We start from the raw sequence: 15650 nt of genomic DNA, 5'->3' as shown, positions 1-15650 counted from the left end.
AATTTGGGGTCTGAAGAGGGTGTCTGTGCAGCTGATGGACTGCAGGAAAACACTAGGGCAGAAAACACACAAGAAAACCCACTCCTGTCCTCAGTGTGGGAAGAGTTTTGCCACAAAAGACATTCTGGAGCGACATCTGCTAACTCACACTGGAGAGAAACAGAAAAATATATGCGCTGAATGTGGAAAAGTATTCAGTACATTTTCCAGCCTTACCAGGCATCTGAAAACTCATACTGGAGAGAAATGTCATGTTTCTGAAACCACATGCTCTGAATGCGGAAAGACATTCAGTACACATTCCAGTCTTAGGAGACATCTGCTAACTCACACGGGAGAGAAACCGTACGTTTGTCCTCGTGGGAAGAATTTCAATGATCCAAGCAACTTAAAGAAACACATCTTTAGAACTCACTCAGGAGAACATTTTGAAGAGGAACCTTCCGAAAACAATGTTGGTTCCTCAGAACATGATGGGGCCGTGAAGAAACAAGTCCTTCATCCATGTGCTCACTGTGGTAAGAAGTTGTCAACCAAAACAAGACTAACGATTCACCTGAAGACCCACATTGGAGAGAAACCTCACGTCTGCCCCGACTGCGGGAAGAGCTTTGCTTTCCGTCCCTCCTTGACCAAACATCAGAAACTTAGTCATTCAGAGCACGGAGGAGTGAAACGGCACGAATGTTCAGTCTGTGGGAAAGTCTTTAATCAACCAGGAGCCTTGAGGTCCCATCAAAGAACCCACACTGGAGAGAAGCCCCACCTCTGCTCCGACTGTGGGAAGAGTTTCTGTTTTCGTTCGTCTCTGAGAAGACATCAGGTACTCCACGCAGGAGACAGTGCGAAGCCCCACGTGTGCTCTGTCTGTGGGAAAGGCTTCAGAGATTCTGGATACTTAAACAAACATCAATCCATCCATTCAGGAGAGAAACCTCACCTCTGCTCCAATTGCGGAAAAACTTTCACGTCCTTCCTTAGCTTAACAAATCATTCCAAATCACATCGTCTAGATGGAAACCAATTCCAATGCCCTGAATGTACGCGCCATTTCCCAACAAAGGAAAGGCTGACAAGCCACCGGAGGACGCATACTGGGAAAAACCGTTCTGCTGCTCCCAATGCCACAAGCGCTTCTCTCATTCAAATAGTTATCAAAGGCACCTTCGTATGCACTCCGGTGAAAAACCCTTTGTGTGTCCTCTCTGTGGGAAGCGATTTAATGACTCTTCGAACCTTAGAACACATGTTAGAAGACATAAAGGAGAAAAGGTAGGAAAGACACAGGTCTCTGAGCCATGCCCTCACTGTGGGAAGAGGCTGGCTTCTAAGGCAGGGTTAGAGACCCACCTGCGGATCCACACTGGAGAAAACCTCACCTCTGTGCCATCTGCGGCAAGCGATTTACCTTCCTCTCCGCCTTGAGAAGACATCAGAAAACGCAGCACAGAGAGCAAGTAGCGAAGCCGCACGTCTGTTCTGTCTGTGGGAAAGGCTTCGTGGAGTCTGGAGCGCTGAAGAAACATGTGGTGACCCATGAGGAGAAACAGCACCTTTGCTCCGATTGCGGGAAGAGTTTTAGGGTGCTTCAGGCCTTGTCGATTCATCAGAGAACCAAGCATCAGAAAACAAATGAGCAAGTAAGAGAAAACAATTCATACCTCTGTCTTACTTGCGGCCAGGAATTCAATTCGAAGCATAGATTGGTAATCCACGAGAGAAAGCACACAGGAGAGAAACCTTACCAATGCTCTCTGTGTGGCAGGTGCTTCGCTGATAAGACTAACATGAGACGTCACCAGACAGTGCACACAGGAGAGAAACCATTCCAATGCTCCGTCTGTGACATGAAGTTCTCTCAAGTCGCCTCTTTAATACGGCACCGGCTAATACACTCGGGTCACAAACCACACCACTGCACTTACTGTGACAAGAGTTTCTCTCAGTCGAACACGCTGAAAACGCACATACTAACCCACACCGGAGAGAAACCGTACCAGTGCCCCGACTGTGGGAAGGGTTTCACTGAAAAGAAAGCCATTAAGAAACACCAACACGACACACACGGGACAGGAGCACACAGCAACACACTGCTTTCTCATAGAGATTGAGTCAAGACCAGAACCCTCGGGCAAAGCCCTACCGATGTCCTGACTGAAGAAAATGTTTCTCGGCGAAAAGAGCTCTTGTGAAAAACCAGAAGGCACACCGGACAGCGCCCTTATTGTTTCATTTTGATCTGAAGGTTTGAGAATGTTTTATAATAAACCCTTTTTAAAATTGTTTTTTTCTCCATTTTGAGTCTGGTTTGGATACAGTCATGAATTTGAGCTCAGAACATTTTCTGGTCTTGAATGGTGATGTTTATTTCTGTATGTTTAGCTGTGTAGATTAATCCTCTGGAAGCTAAAGTGGTTTTATTTTCGTATGTTTAGCTGTATAGATTAATCCTCTGGAAGCTAAAGTGGTTTTATTCTCGTATGTTTAGCTGTATAGATTAATCCTCTGGAAGCTAAAGTGGTTTTATTCTCGTATGTTTAGCTGTATAGATTAATCCTCTGGAAGCTAAAGTGGTTTTATTCTCGTATGTTTAGCTGTATAGATTAATCCTCTGGAAGCTAAAGTGGTTTTATTCTCGTATGTTTAGCTGTATAGATTAATCCTCTGGAAGCTAAAGTGGTTTTATTCTCGTATGTTTAGCTGTGTAGATTAATCCTCTGGAAGCTAAAGTGGTTTTATTCTCATATGTTTAGCTGTATAGATTAACATCTGGAAGCTAAAGTGGTTTTATTCTCATATGTTTAGCTGTATATTAATCCTCTGGAAGCTAAAGTGGTTTTATTTTCTATGTTTAGCTGTATAGATTAATTCTGGAAGCTAAAGTGGTTTTATTTTCGGCTGTATGTTTAGCTGTATAGATTAATCCTCTGCTAAAGTGGTTTCAAGTGGATAGAAACATGGATTTATATATTGATATTTCAATAATACTATTGCATTAATTTGCTGGTTTTGGCAAATTGCTCAATCATAAACATTCTAAACAAACTAGTGAAAATCACCAGCAAATTGAACACTCCTTTCTGAGATGTATCATCATTACATGGGCTATTCCCCGAAGTGGATCAAACAGATCATTCATGTGTATTAACTCAAATCATCCTACTGAGTAATGTTACGTTTTATTTAGCCACGATGCAATGTAAACCGTGTCCATGTCCTCAATGAGGATATCTTCATTCGTTCTCTCATCTCTCACCTCTTTTAAATGTGATAGGAAAGCATCCAACAGGAAGATGTGATTACTGACAGGAAACAGAGACAATGGAGCATGTGTTGATACAGTGGTCAGTAGGAGAGAGACTGATACAGTGTGGTCAGTAGGAGAGAGACTGATACAGTGTGGTCAGTAGGAGAGAGACTGATACAGTGTGGTCAGTAGGAGAGAGACTGAGTGTGGTCAGTAGAGACTGATACAGTGTGGTCAGTAGGAGAGAGACTGATACACAGTGTGATACGTGTGGTCAGTAGGAGAGAGACTGATACGGTGTGGTCAGTAGGAGAGAGACTGAGGTGTGGCCAGTAGGAGAGAGACTGATACAGTGATAGTAGGAGAGAGACTGATACGGTGTGGTCAGTAGGAGAGAGACTGATACGGTGTGGTCAGTAGGAGAGAGACTGATACGGTGTGGTCAGTAGGAGAGAGACTGATACGTGTGGTCAGTAGGAGAGAGACTGATACAGTGTGGCCAGTAGGAGAGAGACTGATACGGTGTGGCCAGTAGGAGAGAGACTGATACGGTGTGGTCAGTAGAGAGACTGATACGGTGTGGTCAGTAGGAGAGAGACTGATACAGTGTGGCCAGTGGAGAGAGACTGATACAGTGTGGTCAGGGAGAGAGACTGATACGGTGTGGCCAGTAGGAGAGAGACTGATACGGTGTGGCCAGTAGGAGAGAGACTGATACGGTGTGGCCAGTAGGAGAGAGACTGATACAGTGTGGCCAGTAGGAGAGAGACTGATACGGTGTGGCCAGTAGGAGAGAGACTGATACAGGTGGCCAGTAGGAGAGAGACTGATACAGTGTGGCCAGTAGGAGAGAGACTGATACGGTGTGGTCAGTAGGAGAGAGACTGATACGGTGTGGTCAGTAGGAGAGAGACTGATACAGTGTGGTCAGTAGGAGAGAGACTGATACAGTGTGGTCAGTAGGAGAGAGACTGATACAGTGTGGTCAGTAGGAGAGAGACTGATACAGTGTGGTCAGTAGGAGAGAGACTGATACAGTGTGGTCAGTAGGAGAGAGACTGATACAGTGTGGTCAGTAGGAGAGAGTGTGGTCAGTAGGAGAGAGAGACTGATGCAGTGTGGTCAGTAGGAGAGAGACTGATACAGTGTGGTCAGTAGGAGAGAGACTGATGCAGTGTGGTCAGTAGGAGAGAGACTGATGCAGTGTGGTCAGTAGGAGAGAGACTGATGCAGTGTGGTCAGTAGGAGAGAGACTGATGCAGTGTGGTCAGTAGGAGAGAGACTGATGCAGTGTGGTCAGTAGGAGAGAGACTGATGCAGTGTGGTCAGTAGGAGAGAGACTGATGCAGTGTGGTCAGTAGGAGAGAGACTGATGCAGTGTCAGTAGGAGAGAGACTGATGCAGTAGGAGAGTGGAGAGAGACTGATGCAGTGTGGTCAGTAGGAGAGAGACTGATGCGTGTGGCCAGTAGGAGAGTGGAGAGAGACTGATGCAGTGTGGTCAGTAGGAGAGAGACTGATGCGGTGTGGCCAGTAGGAGAGTGGAGAGAGACTGATGCAGTGTGGTCAGTAGGAGAGAGACTGATACAGTGTGGCCAGTAATCAAATCTCCCAGATAACATTCCTTAATAATAAATAAAAAAATTGGGTGCCCCAGAGCGAGACATTTCACTGCCTAATATCTTCTGGGCAGGCAAGTGGGGAGGGGACAATAAGTCGACCAGAGCCAGCCAATAGCCATGAGCTCATGCCCACTTACACTGATAGGAACCTTGAATATTTTTATAATGGTAAACGGCCTGAATAAACTATCTGATTTATCCACCATCTTTGGAAGTACAAAAGATTGGAGACTGAATCTAACGATGTTCTGGGCCACTTGGATGGGGGTGGGGGCCACTTGGATGGGGGCCACTTGGATGGGGGTGGGAGCCACTTGGATGGAGGTGGGGGCCACTTGGATGGAGGGGGGGCCACGTGGATGGGGGTGGGGGCCACTTGGATGGAGGTGGTGGCCATGTGGATGGGGGTGGGGGCCACTTGGGTGGGGGCCACAAACAATCTGAACATCATAAAGGGTTCCAGAGTTGCTCAAGGGTCTGCATACCCTCATCCATACCCCCCTGCTGCAATTCTACACATTTTGACATGGGACAGAGAGAAGATTTTGCAATTTGATATCTAATTACATGGAATTCTACTCATTTTGCTATGGGACAGAGAAAGCCACTTGCCGTTTTACAGCAAATTTCCTTCTACACATTTTACCATAGGGTGGAGAGAAAGGTTTGCTGTTTTTAATATAATATTTGAGTGACTAACAAAATCAATGGGGGGCCCAGGGGTATGTAATTCACCCATGATTACAATAAGTTTAGATAGCTGGTTAGACTAATATACAGATCAAAAAAATGTCAGCTGACATGGGCTAATTGAGGGACTGACATAACGAGAGAAAAACTGCAGTTTATAAAATATCTATAACATATTGAAATGTCACCTTGTGTATTCTACTATCCTAACCCTCAACAGTAAGTTGATACCCCGACTGAGTCCCCCCCAAAAAAAAAAAAAAAAACTTAAACAAAAACATCTGTTTTGGAAATTGATGGGCCACCAGTTGCCCATCCCTGTTGTACATGAAAAGTGGAGTCAATCAGAGTGACCAGATGCAACCTGGACTCATGGGTAGACGTAACATAGTAAATGGAAACAGTCCAATTAGTATGATATGGTGCATATTAATTTGTGGATGTCCGTTATCCATTTCTTACGATATGTCACAAATTAAAATCCGTACGATATATTCCGAATGGAAATTAGTACAATAAGTTAAAAATGTTCATTTGCACGATATGGTATACATATACAAAATGTATGACACACTACGAATTCCAATTTCTTAACCTTTAACCTAACCCTTTAAGGTTAGGTAATGGTTAGCTAACATGCAAAGTTGCTAAAATGCTGAAGTTGTCTGTGATGAAATTCGAACACGCAGCCTTTGAGTTGCTAGATGTTTGCGTACATTTTTGCCTTAAGTATCCTGTCTTATGTAACATATCATACTCATTTGAGTGTCCCCGGATTTATGTTCACTATGTTACTTCTAATCTATGCGGCCAGGCTGACAAGAAGTGAGCTGGTTCTGATTCATTGTATTTCTGAAGAACAATATAATAATAATATAAATTCCACTAATCAAATCAAATTTATTTATATAGCCCTTCGTACATCAGCTGATATCTCAAAGTGCTGTACAGAAACCCAGCCTAAAACCCCAAACAGCAAGCAATGCAGGTGTAGAAGCACGGTGGCTAGGAAAAACTCCCTAGAAAGGCCAAAACCTAGGAAGAAACCTAGAGAGGAACCAGGCTATGTGGGGTGGCCAGTCCTCTTCTGGCTGTGCCGGGTGGGGATTATAACAGAACATGGCCAAGATGTTCAAATGTTCATAAATGACCAGCATGGTCGTATAATAATAAGGCAGGACAGTTGAAACTGGAGCAGCAGCACGGTCAGGTGGACTGGGGACAGCAAGGAGTCATCATGTCAGGTAGTCCTGGGTCTAGGACTCGCAACCATCTCAAATTCCAAAGTAACGTGCTTTGAACTTCAGAGTAGGTTCCCTGTTAAAGGAATCATCTCCGGGGTGTCTATGGCAGTTGAGAATGAATACCTCAAGTCATCTCCGGGGTGTCTATGGCAGTTGAGAATGAATACCTCAAGTCATCTCCGGGGTGTCAATGGCAGTTGAGAATGAATACCTCAAGTCATCTCAGGGGTGCCTATGGCAGTTGAGAATAAATACCTCAAGTCATCTCCGGGGTGTCTATGGCAGTTGAGAATGAATACCTCAAAATAATCTAAGGTGTGGTTGGTGCCCATTGCCTGAGGTGATTGTGAATGGAGGAAAAGGGAAGAAGAAAGTCTATGGTTCTATTGTTTTTTGATAAAGAGCATCTCCCTACATGTGAAGCTAAAATCCATTCACCTCCCTACATGTGAAGCTAGGCTAGGTAAGGTGCATTCACCTCCCTGATGTGATTAGGTGAATGGAGGCATTCACCTCCCTAATGGAAGAAGGTAAGAATTCAGTCTACATGGTTCTAGGTAAGGTATGCATTCACCTCCCTACATGTGAAGCTAGGTAAGGTATGCATTCACCTCCCTACATGTGAAGCTAGGTAAGGTATGCATTCACCTCCCTACATGTGAAGCTAGGTAAGGTATGCATTCACCTCCCTACATGTGAAGCTAGGTAAGGTATGCATTCACCTCCCATACATGTGAAGCTAGGCTAGGTAAGGTATGCATTCACCTCCCTACATGTGAAGCTAGGTAAGGTATGCATTCACCTCCCTACATGTGAAGCTAGGTAAGGTATGCATTCACCTCCTACATGTGAAGCTAGGTAAGGTATGCATTCACCTCCCTACATGTGAAGCTAGGCTAGGTAAGGTATGCATTCACCTCCCTACATGTGAAGCTAGGTAAGGTATGCATTCACCTCCCTACATGTGAAGCTAGGCTAGGTAGGTATGCATTCACCTCCCTACATGTGAAGCTAGGTAAGGTATGCATTCACCTCCCTACATGTCATTCACCTCCCTACATGTGAAGCTAAGCATTCACCTCCCTACATGTGAAGCTAGGCTAGGTAAGGTATGCATTCACCTCCCTACATGTGAAGCTAGGCTAGGTACGGTATGCATTCACCTCCCTACATGTGACGCTAGGTAAGGTATGCATTCACCTCCCTACATGTGAAGCTAGGCTAGGTAAGGTATCCATTCACCTCCCTACATGTGAAGCTAGGCTAGGTAAGGTATGCATTCACCTCCCTACATGTGAAGCTAGGCTAGGTAAGGTATGCATTCACCTCCCTACATGTGAAACTAGGCTAGGTAAGGTATGCATTCACCTCCCTACATGTGAAGCTAGGCTAGGTAAGGTATGCATTCACCTCCCTACATGTGAAGCTAGGCTAGGTAAGGTATGCATTCACCTCCCTACATGTGAAGCTAGGCTAGGTAAGGTATGCATTCACCTCCCTACATGTGAAGCTAGGCTAGGTAAGGTATGCATTCACCTCCCTACATGTGAAGCTAGGCTAGGTAAGGTATACATTGAGAATGTTTGTTGTCAGTCGAGAGAACCGGGGACGATGTGTGTGGAAAAAGGTGTATTTTATGCTCGTTGCCCCAGTAAATAATTGTACAGCACAAGAGTCGAAGGAGTCGAAGAAACTGGACATATTGTCGCTGCGGCAGAAAAGTTGCTGGGTTTGCAAGAGTTCATAGCTGAAGACCTAAAAATGCTACTGGCAGGTACTGAAGATTTTCCACCCTCCCAGGTTCCTGAGCCTCAGTAGGGATTGGCTTTGCTGTTTTTAACAGAATAAAATAGGATGTTTTTGTTCAGTTTTTTGTTGTTGCCGTTGGTAGTCTGTATGGATTTCTCCCCAACCCCCAACTCCCACAATGCTCCTGTTTTGTGAGATCTTTTTGTTTTCATCCCACACAGTAGGTGGTGGCGTGCCCCTCTGTTTGTTTGCGGACTGCCATAATACCATAGAAGAAGAACAGCTAGCTACAAGACAACAGCGTTAAAATCGAGCTGGTGAGTAAAGCATCTACCAATAAAAGGGTCATCCACATGATGTATTTGGTAGCTAGGTTTACATAACCGTTGACACAAGATGGCACCAACAGACATGGTCACCCTAGCTCATAGTTGGCTATTTTATTTATTTAACCAGGAAAAGCTATGAGCTTCTAACTTTGCAATATTTTTATTTTTTGTGTGTTATTTGTAACATTATTTGCTCAGAACATTTTTTTGTATTATTATCTACAGCCGAAAATAACTTTTGGATATTAGATGAGCATGAATTTGACTTCTTGACCTGGATTCTTTATTTGAACTTTCTGAGACAGGTAATTATTTTCATCCCGGGAGCTGCACTAAAACACTGACGCCAGAGAAGAAGGAGCCCTAGTCAGACACAGGTGGTGTGCATACCATCCACCGCTTCAGAGTACATTATTCGTTAACGTTCAGTCCCTGGACAATAAAGGAGACAAGCTCAGGGCGAGGATCTCCTTCCAGAGAGACATCAGGGACTGTAACATACTCTGTTTTACGGAATAGTGTCTCTCTCTGGATATATTGTCTCCCGTCCATTCAGCCCGTCCATCGCTCCGACAGGAAGAAAGAATTCCCCAGGAAAAATCTAATCACATTTAATTGGTCACATATTCAGCAGATGTTATTGTGGGTGTAGCGAAATGCTTGTATTCCTAGCTCCAACAGTGTAATAATATCTAACAGTAATACACATGAATCTAAAAGTAAAAGAGCAAGATGTATATGTGATGTATAGATATTATGGACAGTATGTGGAAAGAATATTTTGTATATCTGTAGAATTCGTAGGATAGAATACAGCATGTACATATGAAATGAGTGTTCTCTTATTAAAGTGAGGCGGAAGGGTTTGTTTCATGATTAACAACTCATGGTGTGATTGTGGTAATGTACAGCAACTCAATTGCTTCTGTTCTCCTGATCTGAAATACCTCACCATCACATACCGACTGCATCACTTCATGAAAATGGTTTTATTTGGTCATCGTCACTGCCGTGTATATCCCCGAGCCGAGCCGACGCCGCAACGACTCTCAAGGAACAACACTGGACTATTTGCAAACTGGAAACCGCGTATCCTGAGGCCGCATTCATTGTTGCTAGGGACCCTTTAACAGGCAGCTCAAACCTGCAGTTGAGATCATTTGAACAACACATTTTTTATGAAATTAAACATATGCATTTTGTTTGGCATATTTTATCATCTCAAACAAACGTTTGGCAACAGGCAGCTATTTTTTGTTTCAAACATGTTAAACATGCTTTTGGGACCCTTTAACAGGCAGCTCAAACCTGCAGTTGAGATCATTTGAACAACACATTTTTTATGAAATTAAACATATGCATTTTGTTTGGCATATTTTATCATCTCAAACAAACAATGCTATTTATCAGACTCACATATTTTATCATCTCAAACAAACAATGCTATTTATCAGACTCACATATTTTATCATCTCAAACAAACAATGCTATTTATCATCTCAAACAAACAATGCTATTTATCAGACTCACATATTTTATCATCCTGTTTCCATTGCTCATCCTTCAGATGCATCTACAACTTGATTGGAGTCCACCTGTGGTCACAAGGTGAATTGGGGAAGGGAACCAAAAAATGTCTGCAGCACTGAAGGTCCCCAAGAACACAGTGGCCTCCATCATTCTTAAATGGAAGAAGTTTGGAACCACCAAGACTCTTCCTAAAGCTGGCCGTCCAGCCAAACTGATAAATTGGGGGAGAAGGGCGTTGGTCAGGGAGGTGACAAAGGAACCTGATGGTCACTCTGACAGAGCTCCAGAGTTCCTCTGTGGAAGATGGGAGAAACTTTCAGAAGGATAACCATCTCTGCAGCACTCTGCTAAATCAGGCCTTTGTGGTGGAGTGGCCAGACAGAAGGGGCGGCAGGGTAGCCTAGTGGTTAGAGCGTTGGACTAGTAACCGGAAGGTTGCAAGTTCAAACCCCCGAGCTAACAAGGTACAAATCTGTCATTCTGCCCCTGAACAGGCAATTAACCCACTGTTCCTAGGCCGTCATTGAAAATAAGAATGTGTTCTTAACTGACTTGCCTAGTTAAATAAAGGTAAAAAAATAAAATTAAAATAAATTTTAAAAAAGCAGCTCCTCAGTAAAAAGGCACATGACAGGCAACGAGGTTCTCTTGTCTGATGAAACCAAGAATGAACTCTTTGGCTTAAATGCCAAGTATTACGTGAAGCATGAGGGTGGCAGCATCATGCTGTGGGCAAGTTTTTCAGCGGCAGGGACTGGTAGACTAGTCAGGCTCGAGGCAAAGTACAGAGAGATCCTTGATGAAAACCTGCTCCAGAGCACTCATGAGCTCAGACTGGGGCGAAGGTTCACCTTCCAACCGGACAACGACCCTGAGCACACAGCCAAGACAACGCAGGACTGGTCCTAGTACCCCTGGTTGAGAACCACTGCTCTCCTCTCATGTCATGTCCTTTCTCAGCCTCCGTACTTTGTTGTCCCCGCCCCCTTGGTTTCTTTTCTCCTGGAACGTGAACAGGGCGCGTTTGAAAAGCTAGTAACTAATAGCACACTGCTAAATACAGGGAAATATTTTTCCTTAAATCGAGCTGGTAAGTTAAGTATTAGGTATCTACCAACAGTCATAAAGGTCGTCTAAACGTTGTAATTAGTTGATAGGTTTGCTTAACCGTTAGCTTGGCTAGCTACCTGCTCTGTTTAGCTTGGTAGCTAGCTAGCTAATTGCTCCTGCTAACTCATTTGAAGCTGTGCTCAAATTGAGTCGATATAATAATACAAGTATTGTTTTCTGCTGACTGGTAGCTACATGCAGATCGATTGTAGCTGTGCATAATCAATTAGTTACTGTTGTACTTGATGTTCCTCTTTTCTTAGCCTGTTAGCTAGCGGAATAATGCTTCCGGGTTGGATCCTTCAAAATAAAATCCCTCATGGGAACATTGAAATGTCATTAAATCGGTAAATAAATGTGTCACTGATATTGTTCTATTAACTAAAGATACAAATTCATTATACAAAAGGTAAATATTTGACACACTTGACTAAAATAGAATCGAAATATACATGTAGATATTTAATAGTACAAACAGTTGTTTCACTCCATATCCTCCTATGTACACAGGTGACCATACAAGATCTGTTGTTATGAGACTCCAGTTCTAGAAGACTTGTGAATAAACACAGCCCTCTTGGCACACACTGATTGAATCGACGTTGTTTTCACATCATTTTAATTCAATTACTTTGAACCAACATGGAATAGACCTTGAATTGACGTCTGTGCCCAGCGGGAGGAGAGACACCTCAAACTTGTGACGGCTCCATTCAATAACTAGGTTTATTTATTATTGCTGTTTTTTTTTTTAACCAAGAAACATTCTAACTCGACAGACAATATGAGTCAAAAGAAGGGAACATTGATGGATGAAATCGAAAAGAGTTTATGGAATTTAACTGAGGACAATTTACGCTCCCTGTGTGAACGTCATGGCCAAGATGCATCCGAAGTTAAAGGAATCGATCACCGCTCGTTGCGGCGTAAAATCATGGAGGAAATGTGGGACAATACGGATTCAATGAAATCGGTGGAGCAGGGAACGTCTTGGTTAGTCCAACTGAAAGAGGACATCAGAAGGATGCTGGAGGATGCTAGTGGTGCACCCGTGAGTCCCAGCAAAGCCGATGAAGATGATGATCCTGTAGATTGCGATGAAGAATGGAATGGAGAGGGAGGGGCTGGGTTACCTAGCAACAGGTTGGAGGTGGAGCCCATGAGTCCCAGCCAATCTGATGATGATAATGACGCTGCAGACTGTGACGCAGGGGACACGGATTGGTTGCCTAGCAATGGGCTGGAGGCAGAGTCCACGAGTCCCAGCCAGTCCGGTGATTGTGATGCTGCAGACTGCGATGAAGAATTGGACAGGGAGGTCAGGGATGGGCTGGAGGTGGAGTTATCTCCAGAGAAGCATACACCAGAGCAGAAGGTGAATATTTATTTTCCCAGTCAGAAAGTGAGTATTTCTTTTTCACAGTCAGAAAGTGAGTATTTAGTTTGTTTCTCAATTGCTTTCATTGATTCCTCAACAACTTATGCAAGGCTTTGGGAGAATATTGGATGTTCTTCCTCTTAGACTTTCTCCTTTATTGAGAAGGAGGAGGTTGAGTAAATCGAGGAATTGAAAGACTTCAAAGTTCATTGACAGGCAGGAGAGGGTTTCCCATCCTGATTAATTAAGTCTCTTTTTTTCTGATTTCTAGGACAAGCGTCTCCCACCGAAGACCCTGTGTCGTGCCTCTCCCAGTACCGCCTTAATCTGGGGTCTGAAGAGGGTGTCTGTGCAGCTGATGGACTGCAGGAAAACACCAGGGCAGAAAACCTCCAAGAAAACCCACTCCTGTCCTCAGTGTGGGAAGAGTTTTGCCACAAAAGACATTCTGGAGCGACATCTGCTAACTCACACTGGAGAGAAACAGAAAAATATATGCGCTGAATGTGGAAAAGTATTCAGTACATTTTCCAGCCTTACCAGGCATCTGAAAACACATACTGGAGAGAAATGTCATGTTTCTGAAACCACATGCTCTGAATGCGGAAAGACATTCAGTACACATTCCAGTCTTAGGAGACATCTGCTAACTCACACTGGAGAGAAACCGTACGTTTGCCCTCGTTGTAAGAAAGGTTTCAATGATCCAGGAAACTTGAAGAAACACCTTAGGAGAGCTCACCCAGGAGAGAAGTTGGGTGTGGAGAGGCTCTACCGTGAACCGTGTCCTCACTGTGGGGAGAAGTTTCCCACAAAGAAGGCTTTGGAAGAGCACCTGGTAACCCACACAGGAGAGAAACCTCACCAGTGCTCTGACTGCGGGAAGGGTTTCAAGGAATTGTCTAGTCTTAAGAGGCATCTGAGAACTCATACTGGGGAGAAACCATACATTTGCCCTCGTTGTGGCAAGCCTTTTAATGATCCAGGAAACTTGAAGAAACACATAAAAAGAACTCACTCCAGAGAACATTCCAAAGAGAAACCTTCCGAAAACAATGTTGGTTCTTCAGAACAGGAGGAGACCGTAAAGAAGCCAGTCCTTCATCCATGTTCTCACTGTGGGAAGAAGTTGTCAACCAAGACAAGACTAAACATTCACCTGAAGACCCACACTGTAGAGAAACCTCACGTCTGCCCCGACTGCGGGAAGAGCTTTGCTTTCCGTCCCTCCTTGACCAAACATCAGAAACTTAGTCATTCAGAGCACGGAGGAGTGAAACGGCACGAATGTTCAGTCTGTGGGAAAGTCTTTAATCAACCAGGAGCCTTGAGGTCCCATCAAAGAACCCACACTGGAGAGAAACCTCACCTCTGTGCTGACTGTGGGAAGAGTTTCTCTTTCCAGTCATCTCTGAAAAGACATCAGGCACTTCACGCAGCAGGTAGTGCGAAGCCCCACATGTGCTCTGTCTGTGGGAAAGGCTTTAGAGATTCTGGATACTTAATAAAACATCAAGCCATCCATTCGGAAGAGAAACCTCACCTCTGTTCTGATTGTGGAAAGACTTTTGCATCCTTATTTACCTTAACGAATCATTCCAAATTGCATCGTTTAAACCGAGACCAATTCCAATGCCCTGAATGCAAGCGCCATTTCCCAACAAAGGAAAGGCTGACAAGCCACCAGAGAACGCATACCGGGGAGAAACCATTTCGCTGCTCCCAATGCCACAAACGCTTCTCTCACTCAAGTAGTTATCAAAGGCACCTTCGTATGCACACTGGGGAGAAACCCTTCATTTGCCCCCTTTGTGGGAAGCAATTTAACGACTCTTCGAATCTTAGAACACATGTTAGAAGACATAAAGGAGAGAAGGTAGGCAAGACACAGGTCTCTGAGCCATGCCCTCAATGTGGGAAGAGGCTGGCTTCTAAGGCAGGGTTAGAGACTCACCTGCGGACCCACACTGGAGAGAAACCTCACCTCTGCGCCGACTGCGGCAAGAGCTTCGGCTTCCACTCAGCTTTGAGAAGACATCAGAAAACGCAGCACGGAGAACAAGTAGCGAAGCCGCACGTCTGCTCTGTCTGTGGAAAAGGTTTCATGGAATCTGGAGCGCTGAAGAAACATGTGGTGACCCACGAGGAGAAACAGCACCTCTGCCCCGACTGCGGGAAGACCTTCAGGGTGGTTCAGGCCTTGTCAAATCATCAGAGAACCAAGCATCAAAAAACGAACAAGGAAGTAAGAGAGAAGAATCCGTTCCTGTGCCTTACTTGCGGCCAGGAATTCAATTCAAAGCATAGATTGGTAATCCACGAGCGAAAGCACACAGGAGAGAAGCCTTACCAATGCTCCCATTGCGACAAACGCTTCACTGAGAAGTCATACATGAAACGTCACCAGACGGTGCACACGGGAGATAAACCTTTCCAATGCTCCGTCTGCGACATGAAGTTTTCGCATGGTGCATCTTTAATACGGCACCGCCTAATACACTCAGGTGAGAAACCGTACCACTGCACTTACTGCGACAAGAGTTTCTCTCAGTCAAATACGCTGAAAACACACATACTAACGCACACCGGAGAGAAACCGTACCAGTGCCCCGACTGCGGGAAGCGTTTCACTGAAAAGAAAGCCATGAAGAAACACCAGCGCAACACACACGGAACAGAGACACACAGCAACACACACGGGTCAGGGGCACACAACTCTGCTTTCTCTTTGCCTGGTAAAAACAGAGATTGA

The 15650-nt window shown here is 44.5% G+C and overlaps 2 protein-coding genes and 1 long non-coding RNA gene across 3 annotated transcripts; all 3 read left to right on the top strand.

Annotated features, from left to right (window-relative positions):
- Positions 1 to 1367, top strand: LOC121845639 (zinc finger protein OZF-like). The gene has a single exon (XM_042317268.1). It carries the CDS (start codon positions 35 to 37, stop codon positions 1274 to 1276), a length of 1242 nt encoding a protein of 413 aa, XP_042173202.1. The 5' UTR covers positions 1 to 34; the 3' UTR covers positions 1277 to 1367.
- A 6530-nt stretch (positions 1368 to 7897) lies between these two features.
- On the top strand, positions 7898 to 9763 carry LOC112237906. The gene is made up of 2 exons (XR_002951508.2): positions 7898 to 8868; positions 9186 to 9763. It is a non-coding gene; the product is annotated as an uncharacterized LOC112237906 (long non-coding RNA).
- Positions 9764 to 11397: 1634 nt separating this feature from the next.
- LOC121845638 (zinc finger protein 585A-like) lies at positions 11398 to 15650 on the top strand. Its single transcript, XM_042317267.1, has 3 exons — positions 11398 to 11500; positions 12031 to 12895; positions 13170 to 15650. Exons 2-3 carry the CDS (start codon positions 12305 to 12307, stop codon positions 15648 to 15650), a joined length of 3072 nt encoding a protein of 1023 aa, XP_042173201.1. The 5' UTR covers positions 11398 to 11500; positions 12031 to 12304.

Source organism: Oncorhynchus tshawytscha, unplaced genomic scaffold (assembly GCF_018296145.1).
Source record: "Oncorhynchus tshawytscha isolate Ot180627B unplaced genomic scaffold, Otsh_v2.0 Un_contig_7238_pilon_pilon, whole genome shotgun sequence".
Taxonomy (NCBI): Eukaryota; Metazoa; Chordata; class Actinopteri; order Salmoniformes; family Salmonidae; genus Oncorhynchus; species Oncorhynchus tshawytscha.
Note: the sequence above shows the minus strand (reverse complement) of the source record. Positions and strands in the feature narration are given on the sequence as shown.